Here is a 16,072-nt window from a genome sequence, read left to right as displayed (position 1 = left end):
TAGCACTGACTGCTTCAAGCTAGGAAGCCTATCCTTGCTGTTCTGTAGAATGTCTGGATGGAAAACTAGTGTACAAATGTGACAAACCTAACGCACGTTTGCTTAAATCAGTTTGTCCATGTCCATGTGGTTAAAGCGTTGACTTGTCACACCGGGATTCGATTCCCCACATGGGTACAATGTGTAGAGCCCTTTTTCCGGTGTCCCCCTTCATGATATTGCTGAAATATTGCTGAAAGTGGCGTAAAACCTCACTCACTCACTCACTCACTCACTCACTCACTCACTCACTCACTCACTCACTCACTCACTCACTCACTCACTCACCCACTCACTCACTCACTCACTCACTCACTCACTCACTCACGTGTAAGTATCACTGTTTATGATTATGAGAAATGTTGATGTCAATTCATGTTGACAATGGCTGTCACAGTCTTAGTGTCTCATCACATTAAACACATCGCCCTTCTGAATGTCTTATGCCATTAACAACTTTCCCCTTGTCAATGTCCATGACATTAACCTCTTTCCGCTTGTCTAGCAAACTGTCCTTCGGGATTATTAAGTCCATGAAAACCCATATGTAATGAGTGGAATCTACTGAAACTTTGTGGGAATGATTAGATTACAGTGTTACAGTTCCGCCCACACTAATCCCATCCAGCTAATGTGACACCTGCCCTGGTTTACAGGTCATCATTCCAAATGAGTTCCGAAGTGAAGGTCAGTCAGAGCGCCCCGAGTTTCTCCAGCTCCAGATGTCCAAGATATGTGCCACAAATACCCGTGTTGAGTTGAAGGCCGAGAGATCCGACCTGGCTAAGATATTGGACGTCTACCAGAAGGAGCAACTCCTTCAGTCCAAAGGGTTCCCGCGGGACAATTCCACAACTGCCATCCCACCTCATTTCCGTGCCCATGCTGATGGCAGAGACAACCAGTACTTTGATAAGGGTGTGAAACAGAAGCTGATGGAATTGACAAACCCGGAGTTCCTCGGTGGATCTGTTCCAGTCCATGAGTTGTCCACCAATACTCTGAAGCGGGATGCAGGATGTGATATGTGGTGTGTCCTCATTGATCAGGTGTGGCTGGAGTTCCTCTTGTCCCTCAGCTCCAAGAGTCGACCACAACCTTTCGTTGAAGCATTCCCTTTGGCCCTGTGGATATGTCAGCCACACAGTCTAGAGAAATCCAACTGTGCCAAAGACTCCTTTAAAGATTTTAAATCCAACAATCGTGGTCACAAAGACGTAAATGAAATCAGGCCTGATGAAGGAGATCGAGACAAACGTCCTCAGAGGCTTCTCCTGAAACAATACTACAGCTGTGATTCTGATGATGAAGGTCAAGCTAAAGGTGACGAAGGGGAGACAACTAAGGATCAACCTATCTGTGATAATGACAAAGAGAAACCAGAAGTGAATGCCAATAACTTAAAAGAAGATGTGCAATATTCTGACTGCCATGTCGTGGCATCTGTCGGAGCCAAATTACGAATTCAGCTGAATCACCTTCAGTATGTTCTTCTTATGCGTCTCAACGAGTCTTTTACCAAATTCCAAACACAGATGAGCACTGACCTCTCAAGTCTGGGATCCAGGGATTCTATGAGTGTGTGTGTCCCCCTGGTGTTGCCCCAGATCGAGTTTGCTGCTGTGTGTCCCTGTCTGATCAACCAGCGGTGTTTCCCGGACGACTTCTCCAGCCCCGTTTCTCCCTTGGACAAGCTGTCCCATCTGACCATGCCTGCAAGCAAAGAGTATCCTTATGGAGACTACCCTCGCATTGAGTTTACAGGTACAGTGCCATTTCTGGAAAGGAGGAGGTAGAGTTAGGGCCCTTTCTGGCACGCAGGATCTGTATTATTTAAAAATTGAGCAAAACTTTTTGTTCATTTTAACAATTTGAATGTTTGCAACTCATAACAACACTGTATGCATATTTATGATAAAATGTGTCAAAAAGCTAAATTTAGAGTTTTACAGGAAATGGTTTTCTAATATTTGACCATGAGCAAGTATTTTTCCCAAGGTGATTTTCATAGATGTACGTAAAAACAATACTAACATATTGTAAAAAGTCATCTTCTGTTATGGATTTGCTCATACTCATTTTTATTTGAAGTTCGAAAAATCTGCCACAGGAGTCACAGATTCAGATGAATAATTATAGGTCAAGTAACTTATTAATGATAAACTTGGTATCAGAAATGTGTTGCTAGGTCATCCTTCTTGCTCAGAAATGCTTGAGGTCTGGAAATATCTTTGTGGGACCTTTGACAATCTAATGGAATATGTGTTGGCTGGCATGGGGTTCACTAATTTGATATGTATGTCATGTTTTCTTCTGGAATGTGAGTGTCCTGGTGTCCTGACCTATTGTTATTCAGATGAAGCTTAAGCTCTGATTGTGTTCATCCCTCCAATATGTGTTTGACATTCCAGAGTCTGACATGAACCTGCCAAGTGACGTCCCAATCAGTCCCAACATGATGATCACCAAGTCCATGAGCGACTCCACCATCCAATCTCACTCCAATGGGATGCTGAGTCACTCCGAAAGCACCTCCGACTTTGAGAGGAAGTCTTCCTCAGGCAACCCCCAGCCCCCACCTCTGCAGCGGACAGCCATCTCCGCCCTCGCCATCTCCGGCACCAACAATGATGATGAGGACTCCACCGTCTCCTCTCGCTCCTACGGCGTGGATTCCGGCATTAGCATGGACAGCCGACGCAGCACGGGAGTACGTTACACAAAGCCACAGCCACAGATGAAGAAGGCACTTTCTTCCGTTTCATCTGCTTTTTCGAGTTTCACGGACAAGCTGAAACTAAAGTCTGACGATGACATGTTGTCGGTTTCGGATGACCTTGAGACAATGTCAATAAAAACAGACATGTCATCTGATGATGAGTTTGAACATCTGACGTTTGAGGATTCAGAGGTGCCGGCATTCTGTCATGATCCCCCCTCGGATACTGCATCCACTACCGACACCTACAGCGACGTGGCTGATGACTCCTCCAGCGTCTACGCAGAGAGCTCATCTACACGGGGAAAGGAGATTGTGAGTTGTTTATCTTCTGGAGTTTCTTTACTTATTACATCAGTTATTACGTCAGTAGGCATTTCTTAGGAGTTGATGGATGTCGAAGTTGGAGCTGTAACTTTATTCACTCTGTGCATTGCATTATGTTTCTAGGATTCTCGCTGACTTGGTGGATGCATGTCATCGTATCCCAATTGCGTGGATCGATGCTCATGATGACAATCACTTGATTGTCTGGTCCAGACTCGATTATTTACAGACCGCAGTCATATAGCTGGAATATTGCTGGAATTGCAAATATCAAACAATCAAATAATCAACCAACCAACCAACCAATCAATCAAGGTTCTCTTAAAGGTCGTTCTGTTTTACATTGTTTACAGATATCTATAGTGCTGTTCAAGCTGGACACGGTGGAGGCGTTGATGACCAGTAGTGACAAGGGGATGACCGTGGCGGCACAGGTGTCGAAACTCCTCACCTGCCAGCCAGGCAACATCAGCGCTGAGGACTTCCACACAAAGTTCTCCAGTCAGAAAGGTATGTACTGATGGTGGTGGTCTTTTGCCACCTGTAGCTCACCTTACAGTTGTTATCACAAGGCTATTGATCACTATTGATCTTACTATCTGCAGCTCACCTTACAGTTGTTATCACAAGGCTATTGATGTTGTAGCTGACTATTGATCTTACTATCTGTAGCTCACCTTACAGTTGTTATCACAAAGCTATTGATGTTGTAGCTGACTATTGATCTTACTATCTGCAGCTCACCTTACAGTTGTTATCACAAGGCTATTGATGTTGTAGCTCACTATTGATCTTACTATCTGCAGCTCACCTTACAGTTGTTATCACAAGGCTATCGATGTTGTAGCTCAATATTGATTTTACTATCTGCAGCTCACCTTACAGTTGTTATCACAAGGCTATTGATGTTGTAGCTCACTATTGATCTTACTATCTGCAGCTCACCTTACAGTTGTTATCACAAGGCTATCGATGTTGTAGCTCAATATTGATTTTACTATCTGCAGCTCACCTTACAGTTGTTATCACAAGGCTATTGATCACTATTGATCTTACTATCTGTGGTTCACCTTACAGTTGTTATCACAAGGCTATTGATGTTGTAGCTCAGTATTGATCATACTATCTGCAGCTCACCTTACAGTTGTTATCACAAGGCTATTGATGTTGTAGCTGACTATTGATCATACTATCTGCAGCTCACCTTACAGTTGTTATCACAAAGCTATTGATGTTGTAGTTTCAATATTGATCTTACTATCTGCAGCTCACATTACAGTTGTTATCACAAGGCTATTGATGTTGTAGTTTCAATATTGATTTTACTATCTGCAGCTCACCTTACAGTTATTATCACAAGGCTATTGATCACTATTGATCTTACTATCTGCAGCTCACCTTACAGTTGTTATCACAAGGCTATCGATGTTGTAGCTCACTCTTGATCTTACTATCTGCAGCTCACCTTACAGTTGTTATCACAAGGCTATCGATGTTGTAGCTCAATATTGATTTTACTATCTGCAGCTCACCTTACAGTTGTTATCACAAGGCTATTGATGTTGTAGCTCACTATTGATCTTACTATCTGCAGCTCACCTTACAGTTGTTATCACAAGGCTATTGATGTTGTAGTTTCAATATTGATTTTACTATCTGCAGCTCACCTTACAGTTGTTATCACAAGGCTATTGATCACTATTGATCTTACTATCTGTGGTTCACCTTACAGTTGTTATCACAAGGCTATTGATGTTGTAGTTTCAATATTGATCTTACTATCTGCAGCTCACATTACAGTTGTTATCACAAGGCTATCGATGTTGTAGCTCACTATTGATCTTACTATCTGCAGCTCACCTTACAGTTGTTATCACAAGGCTATCGATGTTGTAGCTCACTCTTGATCTTACTATCTGCAGCTCACATTACAGTTGTTATCACAAGGCTATCGATGTTGTAGCTCACTATTGATCTTACTATCTGCAGCTCACCTTACAGTTGTTATCACAAGGCTATCGATGTTGTAGCTCACTCTTGATCTTACTATCTGCAGCTCACATTACAGTTGTTATCACAAGGCTATCGATGTTGTAGCTCACTATTGATCTTACTATCTGCAGCTCACATTACAGTTGTTATCACAAGGCTATCGATGTTGTAGCTCACTATTGATCTTACTATCTGCAGCTCACATTACAGTTGTTATCACAAGGCTATCGATGTTGTAGCTCACTATTGATCTTACTATCTGCAGCTCACCTTACAGTTATTATCACAAGGCTATCGATGTTGTAGCTCACTAGTCATAGCTCACCTGAAGTGTTACTGGTTGAGCCCCAATTATGTTTCTAAGTTTTTCAGCACCATACCCGTGCTCGTTGGTTTCATGTGTGGTTAACATTAGATGTAACTGTTTATTAGCTGATTTCTGTTCTTGCCTTCCGTTACTCACATTTGGTGATTTAGATTTTGTTGAATTTTGAACTTACCTGTAGCTTTCCTTGGCTCTTACCTGTAGCTTTCCTTGGCTCTTACCCTCAGCTTTTCTTGGCTCTCCCCTGTAGCTTTCCTTGGCTCTTACTTGTAGCTTTTCTTAGCTCTCACCTGTAGCTTTACTTGGCTCTCACCTGTAGCTTCCTTGGCTCTTACTTGTAGCTTTTCCTAGCTCTTACCTGTAGCTTGCCTTGGCTCTTACCTGTAGCTTTTCTTGGCTCTTACCTGTAGCTTTCCTTGGCTCTTACCTGTAGCTTTCCTTGGCTCTCACCTGTAGATTTCCTTGGCTCTTACTTGTAGCTTTCCTTGGCTCTTACCTGTAGCTTTCCTTAGCTCTTGCTAATGAAAGGAAACCCTGACTCTTACCATTCTCCAAGTTGTTGCTTACTAGGTAACAATAATTTCAAAAGAATAGTTTTTAGATAACTACCAAGAATTATTTTCCTGCAGGATTCTTTCAAGACAACACCCTGTCTCCGAGTCACCCGAAGACGTTTCCATACACCATGCAGTACCGAGCCGACACAACGACAACTCCAAACACTGCTCTTCTCACTGTGAGGAGCCATGACTCCAGCCTCAGTTTCAAAATGTCCAGTCTCTTGTCGCTATCGGAGTTCATCGAGGATGAGAAGACGTCTGAGCCGATACCGATGTTGGTGGACGTCGACAACCTACTCCTCATTCTAGAGGTGAGTGTATAGTCTGTGATTGGACAGTCACTCAACTAGGAGCTCATCCCGTCCTTAGGTCAGCTATAGCCATTATGTTTTTTCAGAATAGGTGAATAACAGGATTGGGTGGTCAGGCTGGCTGACTTGGTTGATGCATGTCATCTTGTCCCAATTGCGTGGATCGATGCTCATGATGTCAAACACTGGATTGCCTTGTCCAGACTTAATTATTTACAGATAGCCAAACCTTGTACCAGGGAAAACCAGTTTGTTGTTGCTTTCACTTTTGTCCCATCTTCAGGGGTAAGCAGCTAGTTCACAAGTCATTTTAGACTTGTAGTTCACAGGCCTCAGTTTACCTACATAAAACATGCACCAGTGCAACCTGTTATTGAAAAATGCACCCTTTTATTTATGTCTTCATGCATAAAGTACCTGTGAAGATCCGAGTTAGAATAGGTCTTGCACACTTTTATATATGTCTACATGCACCAAGTACCTGTGAAGATCTTGGTTAGAATAGGTCTTCAGCAAACCCTAAACGACTATGCTTGTCGTTAGAGGTGACTAACAGGATTGGGTGGTCATGCTCGCTGACATGGTTGATGCGCAACTAACAAAAAAACAAACGCCAAGCGAGGGTAATTTAAAAAAAAAAAATTTAACATCCATCTTTGAACATGTTCAGTACCTCTCAGGTATTTATCATACTACATCATTAATCCCAGTGCTATGTGTAGTTTGTCATGCTTTCTTGGGCTTGACATCATCAAACTGTGGGCACTTCAAGATTATTTACACATGTTGCTATTACGTTATATTGATTTATGTGACACTGGCACCAGACCAGCCAATGTTTCAACTTTCATAAATATGTGGGACCAGGGTGGGGCCCATCTTCCTGAGGCAAGGGATATAACTGACCATAAAAGTCCACTTTCCACCCTTGCCTAACCTGGCTGTAATTATGGAGTTATGTTTTGGCTGTACTAACGAGTTCATGCATAGACCAATCAAAGTCGCATAACAAAATCGACATCCGTCATTCGTGCAGATTTCGGTTAATTGACGGATTTGCAAAGCATCTGTACCGCCAACTCGGCGTCAACGGATAGTTCCCAAATCTTTGATGCACTTCGCAAAGTAAGAACCTTTTTATTACAATATAGCTTTTGATTATCTTGCCTTGGGAAGATGGGTGCAGCCTGGTTTGTTATGTGCAACTTGGTTTTCATGTTGACATTAACCTGCAGCAGGTAAATCAAGCTCCCTAACTCAGGCCCTGGTTTATGTTAGATACTGTAAATCTTTAAAATAATGTTTCCAAATTAATACGATTGCTGAAGACTAGCCAAAAATGTGACTCAATATTAGTGCGACTGCCCACTGTTGGTATATCTCCTGTCCAAAGTGTGCTGTGAGGCCGTCTTGTTGTCGATAGTTATTTTGGAGACATCAATGCAAAGTTTAAGTAATGCGAGCAAAGACCACTCACATTTTTCACATTTAATTCATGCTCACATTAATTTCAAGATTTACGGTACTTAATTTAGGTGTAAACACTAGGGGTGAAATGATACAGCAAGGTTTACAATACATATCTTGATACACATATTTACATCAAATCGCATGGAAACTTCTGGACAACAAATATTTCAGAGCAGGTTCAAAAGGAAAACCTAACTGTTGACACATGTTCATCGCAGCTTTTTTTTGTAGTGAATTTGAAATGCTAATAACAACATATTTTGCTATATCTGACTGACAAAAATGTCAGGGATCATTAAACGAGTAGTAAGTAGTTTTTTTCAGCAAGTATATCGTCTTTTATCGATACAGAAAAAATGGTATCGTGTATCGTCACATGAAAACTCACGATGCACCAGTGCAACGATGTATCGTTTCACACCTAGTAGTGAGTGAGTGAGTGAGTTTGATTTTACGCCGCTTTTAGCAATATTCCAGCAATATCACGGCGGGGGACACCAGAAATGGGCTTCACACATTGTACCCATGTCGGGAATCGAACCCGGGTCTTCGGCGTGACGAGCGAACGCTTTAACCACTAGGCTACCCGACCGCCACTTTCACACCTAGTAAACACCACTGGTCATCCAGCTGGTCCACGACTCATTTCAGACTAGTAGTTTGTGTTATAGAAACAGATTCGGGGAGAAGACACTGGTACTTCTTGATCTTACACTTGTCCCAGACTAGCAGAACAGTGGCCCTGTGTATTCCTGATGTTCCATGTATGTAATGTGTGCTACGTATCCACTCTTCAGGAGGACCGGCCATCCAGCAACCCCGTGTCACCAGGAGCGATGCCCATCGACATGCAGATACACAAGCTGACGATCAGGAGGGGGTCAGATGGCGTCTTCCACTTATCAGGTGACTGTCGTCATTACCCAACCCTCAGACCCGTGAAGATCTGGCGCAGAACCTTCAGTAACCCATAAAAGGCGACTATGCTTGTCGTAAGAGGCGACTAACGGGATCGGGTGGTCAGGCTCACTGACTTGGTTGATGCATGTCATCGTATCCCAATTGAATGGATCTTTGCTCATTATGTCAAACACCGGATTGTCTGTCCAGACTCGATTATTTACAAACCGCCGTCTTATTGCTCGAATATTGTCTTGAGATCTGTGCCTTGCAGATAACCAGGTTTAATTGAATAAAGCTACAAAACCCTTTCCATTTCCAATAGAAATCCCTGCATAAAGCAGAGTGGATTGTACGATTCCGTTTTGAATCTCTTTCATTATATTATTGGGGAATAATTCAAGTGGAAAGAGTTGAAAGAGCTCTCTTGTGTTGAATGATTGTCGAATTGTGCACGTCAAAAGGTGCGAAAATGTTTTCTACAGTTTTATGATTTCCATGACATTTGTCCGAACGTGTTTCAGGAGGGTCAATAGAGTCAGCACCCCTGGGAATGCAGTCACCTCAGCCGATAGCAGCACTCAAGGGAAATAACTCTCCATCTCACATATCTGATACATCGCCAGGCAGAGAATCAGAAGAAACGTCCACTCCTGTGTTACACCTGGAACAATTTCGACAGGTGCAGATGGACAACATGGAGCTGCGTCGACAAATACAGGAGTACCAAGCACTGCAGAAGACAACGGACAAACACCTCGCCCAGTTGAGAGCAGGCATGGAGTTCATGGAGAAACTCACCAGTGAAAATGAAGCTTTGAAACAGAAACTATCTGAACGTGATCTCAGCAAGGCAGAGGTATCATCGAATACGTACGAGATGGAGAACTTGCAGCTGCAGCAGAAGGTGACGCGTCTGGAAGAAGAGATCGTCAACATGGCGTGTGAGCGGGATTCGCTGTTTGCCACTCTCAAACTGCTACAAGATGATCTCATGGCCTCCGAGAAACGACATCGAAGCCACACGACAGCGTCATAGTTATGTGTATCTTGTATGAATGAGGTCTAGATGATGGTTGAACTTGTGAGTCTGAGCTTGGATGACACAGCGTGTCTGATTATGTTCATGTGGATATTACACCAGAAGTTGTAAGATAGAATCTGATGATATCAGATGTTTACCATAAGGGTTACATTATGATAACATTACAATCTACAGCTTAGAGAACAGTGAAACTTCCCCGCTCGTCAATCCCAGCGAAAATTCTTGTTGAAACTGTCGTCTAATATTGTCATGTCAAAATATTCAAAGCGATTTAAAGCGATATATTCATTAGACTAACCAATGTGTACGAGAAGACGATGCTTCACTGTGTATGAAATATGAAATAGTCTGTGCCTTTAATCAAAAGGCTGAATCAGGCCCGGCCTTGTTTTTCTGAAATAGTAAAATATATGTGACATAATGGCAGAACTGTAGGTCAGTAGTGTTAAGATTTGGGGCACAGACTGTTTTGAGAATTAGACTACTGTATGTTATAATAGAAATCACATATTCATTAATCAGTAGGTACGCATCACGATACGTACAATACTTACCAGTGTATCCCATCGTTAGCTACATATCACGATACATAAAATACTGGTATCATATCGGTAGGTACGTATCACGATACATTACAACACTGTATCATTAGAGTAGTCAAGTATCCATGTAGAAGATTTGTCCAGAATTTGTTCATCCGAGCTGCCATAGATCACCAGATATCTGCTTTCTCGAAATCAGGAGAGACATCCAAAATGTTCCGAATATTCCGAAGTCAGTAGTGGAGAACGATTGCTGTGATTCAGGTTTATCTTTCAACATCAGCATCAGGTGGTTTGCAGGTATTCGCGGCATCTGTAACGGGAGTAGCATAGGTGATTTAACAGTGCAATGAAATAAAATCTTCGCGACAGATACGATTCACAAGTGTGGTCTGTCATCACATCAAGGACACTGCTTCATCAGCCAATGAACAATTTGTGAAGCCCAACTGATATATTTTAGTTTTTTTACTTCAAGCAGCAATTCCATAGTCTGTCTCCCACTCAGCAGATGGGTTTGTGGAAGAGTTGCCTGTGTAGGTCTAAGTACAGAATATCAACAATGAGACAGTGAGATATCTTTTCAGGAGGAGTATCAGTCATGGAATCTGTGAACCGTGAACTACATTGACACTTCATCCAGTCCCTGGTTTGGCAACAGTTCCACTGAAGCCCTCCTTGGCCTTTCCTCAAAAAACTGGCTTACCGTATTCGACGTAATAAGCGCCCGCTCTAATAAGGTATAGTTAGGTGGGAACTGTATATAGGAGGCCTGACTCATTGGACTATGTCGGTTATCTTCAAAGGGCCTGTTGACACGACACTGCTCCATCAGGAGATATTTGATTGTTATTAAGCATTGAAAACTGTATTTTTATTATAATTGCCAGTCTTGTTTAAAAAAATGTGCTAGAAAACATTTCCACTGACCCATTTACAAGTCATGTTTTAATTCCATTGGATTAAATTAAAGTGTAAAAGTTCATTCGTGGCTAAATACTATGTTTTTCTTCTTGAGGTGAAAAATAAGAACATATTTAAGTTTTCCTATTTACAATGTGAGATGAGCATACTATTTAGCCTCTACTGTATATATTCTATTTATGATCAATTCTGTTTAGTATCTAACAGTACACTGTTGATGTATTCTCAGTGTTCAGGTGGATGACCACGATGTCATCATTCATCGTCTGATGACATCCTTGTTTCAGGAGTGATGTCATTTCATTGCTAGGCTTAAACAAATAATAGAATTGGTTCTCAGGCAATGGTTTTGAAGTTATTGTGCAGGTGGGCAGTGGTGTTTTTTGGGAGGTTGTTCAAGCTAGTTTGGCACCAAATTTTGTTTACAATAATTTCGGGGAAATCATGTTGTTTTTAAGTATTGTATCATATAACTTCAGGGTCGTGTGTTCGAGACGCGGAATATTTAATGTTTTGGGTTGGGTTTTTTAAAATGGAAATAAAAACAAAGCTTGCAGCAGATTTTATGATGATGTGGGCGTGCCTGAAAACCAAGACTAATATATATTTTTTTAGCCTTAGTGACCTTTGTTATCAGTACTAGCTAGTGTGTGGTAATGAGTGTAGCTGTTTGACATGTCCCATGTGATTAATACACCGGTAGATTGTCCACACCACGAGACAAATGGATGTTCCACTTCACAGCTATGCAAGTCTCAGTAGAAGATGTAGGCAGTCAGGTAGTGTAACTTGTTTTAGTAAACTGGAAATTCTTTGTGACTGCAGAATTGAAAACTATCAAAATTTTGTTAGGAGAATTGAGCAACTTTTGTCACTGGTGTCCTTCTGTTATTAACGGAAAAGAGTTTGAATTGTTTGATAGGCATAACTTAGACGTTGACAGATGACAAAGTAGAGACAGTTGATGGATAACAACTTCTTTATTTTACTGTATGGCAACGTTTTGGTAGAGATCGTTGTCAGGCAAGGTGAAGAGTTTGAAGTGTTTGATAGGCATTTTTTAGAAGTTTTCGGATGACGAAGTAGACACAAGGTATGGATAACGACACCTTTATTTTACTGTAATGGCGATGTGTCGGTGAAGATCCTACCGTTTGGTGCTCATCGTCATGGTCCAATGGTTAAGGCTCTGCATTTCCAGCCCTCAGCATGTTGGGTTTGAACCCTGAATCACCTTGATTATGGTTCCTGGGTTTGCTGTGTGCTGTGTCTGAGTGGAAATTCATGTTCAACTGCAGCATGGTGTCTCAGTGGGCTAGCACTATATTAAACATCGGCGTAACTCCGGACTAGTTCAAGCAGCCACACACACACCTACATGCCTGTCGCTATGTAAGTGCAATGATTTTAAACGCGACATTAAACCACATTTATCTCACCTCTGTGTAAAAGGTTGCTCAGTTTCCTATAAAAGTTTTGAAAGAGTTTTTCAATTCTGCAACGCTTGTGTTTTTTTCCCATATAGAAGTGTATCGCGTCCTGCACAATTGCCTCCCATTATTTACAGCTGTCAGTATTGTCCAGCTGATCGGATCCTCATGCTCAGATTCATATCCCAGTGCCACGCCTCTTTTTTGTTGAAGTTTAAATTATGATTTATATATTTACTTTTTGTATAGTCTTTACTTTTTGTCTGTAGCTATATGATGCATGTCTTCCCTTAAGGAACACTGACATAATTGTATCTTTTTTATTGAAGTGGGAGTGAAGGTTTTAGTGCCATACATGTGTATCAGCGTAATGTGTGTACCACCTTATAAGTGTCTACGTTATTGTTGAGTGGTTTGCCATGGTATTTACGGTAGTATAAGTAAAATGTGTAAAAGTTGATGAAATTGAAAACAGTATAGCGTACTTGTATACCACATTTGTAGAAATAAACATCATGGTACTTAATTGTGTGGTATAGGTGAGATGTTTGTTGTGAGTACACTGTCTTGTATGTAGATCAGATACCGTGAATCATGAAATTATTGCGTCACCAAATTAGTAATTGCCGATCTCTAATCAAAAGAAGTTATATAGGACCACCCGATTCTTTCATATAACTATAGTCTGTTATGCAATTACACAGGGTGGTTTTAACTCTGGTGTTATGAAAGGATCAAGAGGTCCTTGACTTCTTTTGTGTAGTATGCATGATGAAATTAAGGGTAAAAATATTATGATCTTGGTTCTCGGGCACCGCCCGCATCATCACAAAGTTTGCCGCACGTTTCGTTTTTATTTCCTTTTTTGAAAAAAAAAAAAAATTTCCTTAAATATTCTAAGTCAAACAGTAGTCAAATACTGTATTTTACTCATCAAGGAATACATTTATGTCGGGAGGCCCTTTCCCAGGTTGATTGTACACAACTTTTTATTTGGTTACACAACTTTTTATTGGTTACATACTAGTTTGAACAACAACCCCCTCCCCCACACACAAAAAAAGACACCGCCCGCCTACACTATATTTTCAAAAACCATTGCCTGAGAACCAGTTCTTTTTTTTATTTAGCCTATTGTGTTTCCCTACCTTTGAAATCTAGACCCTAGTCAGCAAGCAACAACACCAAGGCGGATGTGATATGGTACAGTGTTAAGCAGTTTCATATCCCTCATGCTCTTCACAAGCTCAACTTCACCCTCTTCAGTTGTGATCAAGACAGGATATTCCAAATGAGATAGGTCAGGTCAAAGACTGTAGAAGGCTCCACGTGTTGTTAGCACATGGTGTATTCATCATAACTGCTGTTACTGTACAAGGCCCAGTTCTACAAAGCGATCTTAGCGCTAAGTCGATCGTAACACTGACTTACGACGGTTGTGGCACTAAGATCGCTTTGTGGAACGGGGCCCTGGAAACAGCAGTCTATGAAAAAACAACCAGAACTTGGCTGTTGGCATCAAGTTTGGTACTGTTCAGTGTTATGAACTTTTAGTGGATAAAGTTGCACTCTGTTTTGTTTGTAATTTTATGATTATTTGACAAAGTTGCCCTGAACTAAGATGCCTCCATTAACGGTTGGTGATGGTCAGAACAGTGTGATCAATTTGCAGCTTGTGTAAACAAACCGACCACACTTGACACTAAATCAAGAACATTGTTTATTGGGAGATTGGTATGTATGTCATTGTGTCTGTGTACAGCGAACCTGACACGACTATGAATTCCAATAATTGAGATATAAAATTATGCCACTCTTGTCATGGAGAACTTGCATATTTTTTAATAATTTCATGCTCACGTTAATTTCATGATTTACGGTAATTAGTGATATGTGTTCTAGATCACAGTGTAGATGGTAAACTGAGCTCATGTGAATATACTGTGAAAATATTGCCCAGGTTGTGGAGATCACAGTGACCATCTTGGTTGACGTGGAGGGCAGATGGTTCTTCTGGACACAAAGACTCTAACCCTGGCAATTTGTTGAACTGAGACAGTAGAGGTATGTTGTTAGCATCTCTGAACGTAAAACATCAACACCAGTGAATAATGTCTTGATTCTCTGACAAAACAGATTTCACTGGCCAAAACAGGGGTGAAAAATTATACGAATGGATCACTGAAAGTCAGTTCAGACACCAGATGTTAGCGTGAAGGGTGGAATGAATAGAGTGCTGCTGTTTCCTGGTTCTGGCAGACAAGACAGATAGTTGAGAGGTATACAGTACATGTGACACATGATCTCCCTTGGGTGGAAATTAGAACTGTGACAGTTAAATTCATCCAAAAATGAAGATTTATTTGCATAATATATCTGAGATGTTGATAATTTTATTTTGTACGTTTCCCTGTATTGTGTATAGCAGCCCCTTCCTTTCCCATGGACACAGCTAGCTGCTGTCATAGAACATCAAGTGTGAATCCAATCTGATGCACAATCGGATTAACTTTACCTTTAGGAAAGTGCTTCAGAGTTAGTTGAAAATCATTGTTCGTTCTTGGCCGATGCGACGTCAAATTTGAACTCTCTCACTCACTCTCTGAATAGAAAATTTGTGAAAGAGTAAAGTTGTTAATATTTATATTAGCTTTTCAGACCGTCTCGCTTTCATATACACTGGCCCAGACTATTTTTTTCTTGTATCTGTACAATAGACCAGTGTGAAAACGTGACTAGTGTTTCCTTGTACCTGAACAATAGACCATGTGAAAACGTGACTAGTGTTTCCTTGTACCTGTAAAATAGACCAGTGTGTGAAAACTGAGTAGTGTTTCCTTGTACCTGTACGATAGACCATGTGAAAACCTGAGTAGTGTTTCCTTGTATCTGTACAATAGACCAGTGTGAAAACCTGAGTAGTGTTTCCATGTACCTGTACAATAGACCAGTGTGAAAACCTGAGTAGTGTTTCCTTGTACCTGTACAATAGACCAGTGTGAAAACCTGAGTAGTGTTTCCATGTATCTGTACAATAGACCAGCGTGAAAACCTGAGTAGTGTTTCCATGTATCTGTACAATAGACCAGTGTGAAAACCTGAGTAGTGTTTCCATGTATCTGTACAATAGACCAGTGTGAAAACCTGAGTAGTGTTTCCTTGTACCTGTACAATAGACCATGTGAAAACCTGAGTAGTGTTTCCTTGTATCTGTACAATAGACCATCTGAAAACCTGAGTAGTGTTTCCATGTATCTGTACAATAGACCATCTGAAAACCTGAGTAGTGTTTCCTTGTATCTGTACAATAGACCAGCGTGAAAACCTGACTAGTGTTTCCTTGAAAACCTGACTAGCTTCTTGTACCTGTACAATGGACGAGTGTGGGAAAACCTGGGTGCCATTTCATGAAAGCCTCTTAACACTTTGACCTCCTAAACCACGTCGTAAACCACGTCATAAATTTTAAGCCCGTTTTACAAAGTCCT

The 16,072-nt window shown here is 41.2% G+C and overlaps 1 protein-coding gene across 2 annotated transcripts in view; it reads left to right on the top strand.

The window, feature by feature from the left end:
• LOC124146866 (UHRF1-binding protein 1-like) overlaps nucleotides 1-15,743 on the top strand; it is a 140,437-nt gene extending 124,694 nt beyond the window's left edge. For both annotated transcript variants that reach the window (XM_046517381.2, XM_046517380.2), the window contains 6 exons: nucleotides 696-1,803; nucleotides 2,451-3,073; nucleotides 3,439-3,595; nucleotides 6,032-6,273; nucleotides 8,541-8,649; nucleotides 9,168-15,743. In XM_046517381.2, coding sequence (XP_046373337.2) covers nucleotides 696-1,803; nucleotides 2,451-3,073; nucleotides 3,439-3,595; nucleotides 6,032-6,273; nucleotides 8,541-8,649; nucleotides 9,168-9,682 — 2,754 coding nt within the window. In that variant the 3' untranslated portion in view covers nucleotides 9,683-15,743. The remainder of the gene's footprint in view (nucleotides 1-695; nucleotides 1,804-2,450; nucleotides 3,074-3,438; nucleotides 3,596-6,031; nucleotides 6,274-8,540; nucleotides 8,650-9,167) is intronic.
• Nucleotides 15,744-16,072: the final 329 nt, after the last annotated feature.

Source organism: Haliotis rufescens, unplaced genomic scaffold, assembly GCF_023055435.1.
Source record: "Haliotis rufescens isolate VD_foot unplaced genomic scaffold, xgHalRufe1.0.p SCAF_6, whole genome shotgun sequence".
Taxonomy (NCBI): domain Eukaryota; kingdom Metazoa; phylum Mollusca; class Gastropoda; order Lepetellida; family Haliotidae; genus Haliotis; species Haliotis rufescens.
The sequence above is the reverse complement of the archived record's forward strand: the minus strand, read 5'-3'. Positions and strand labels throughout refer to the sequence as shown.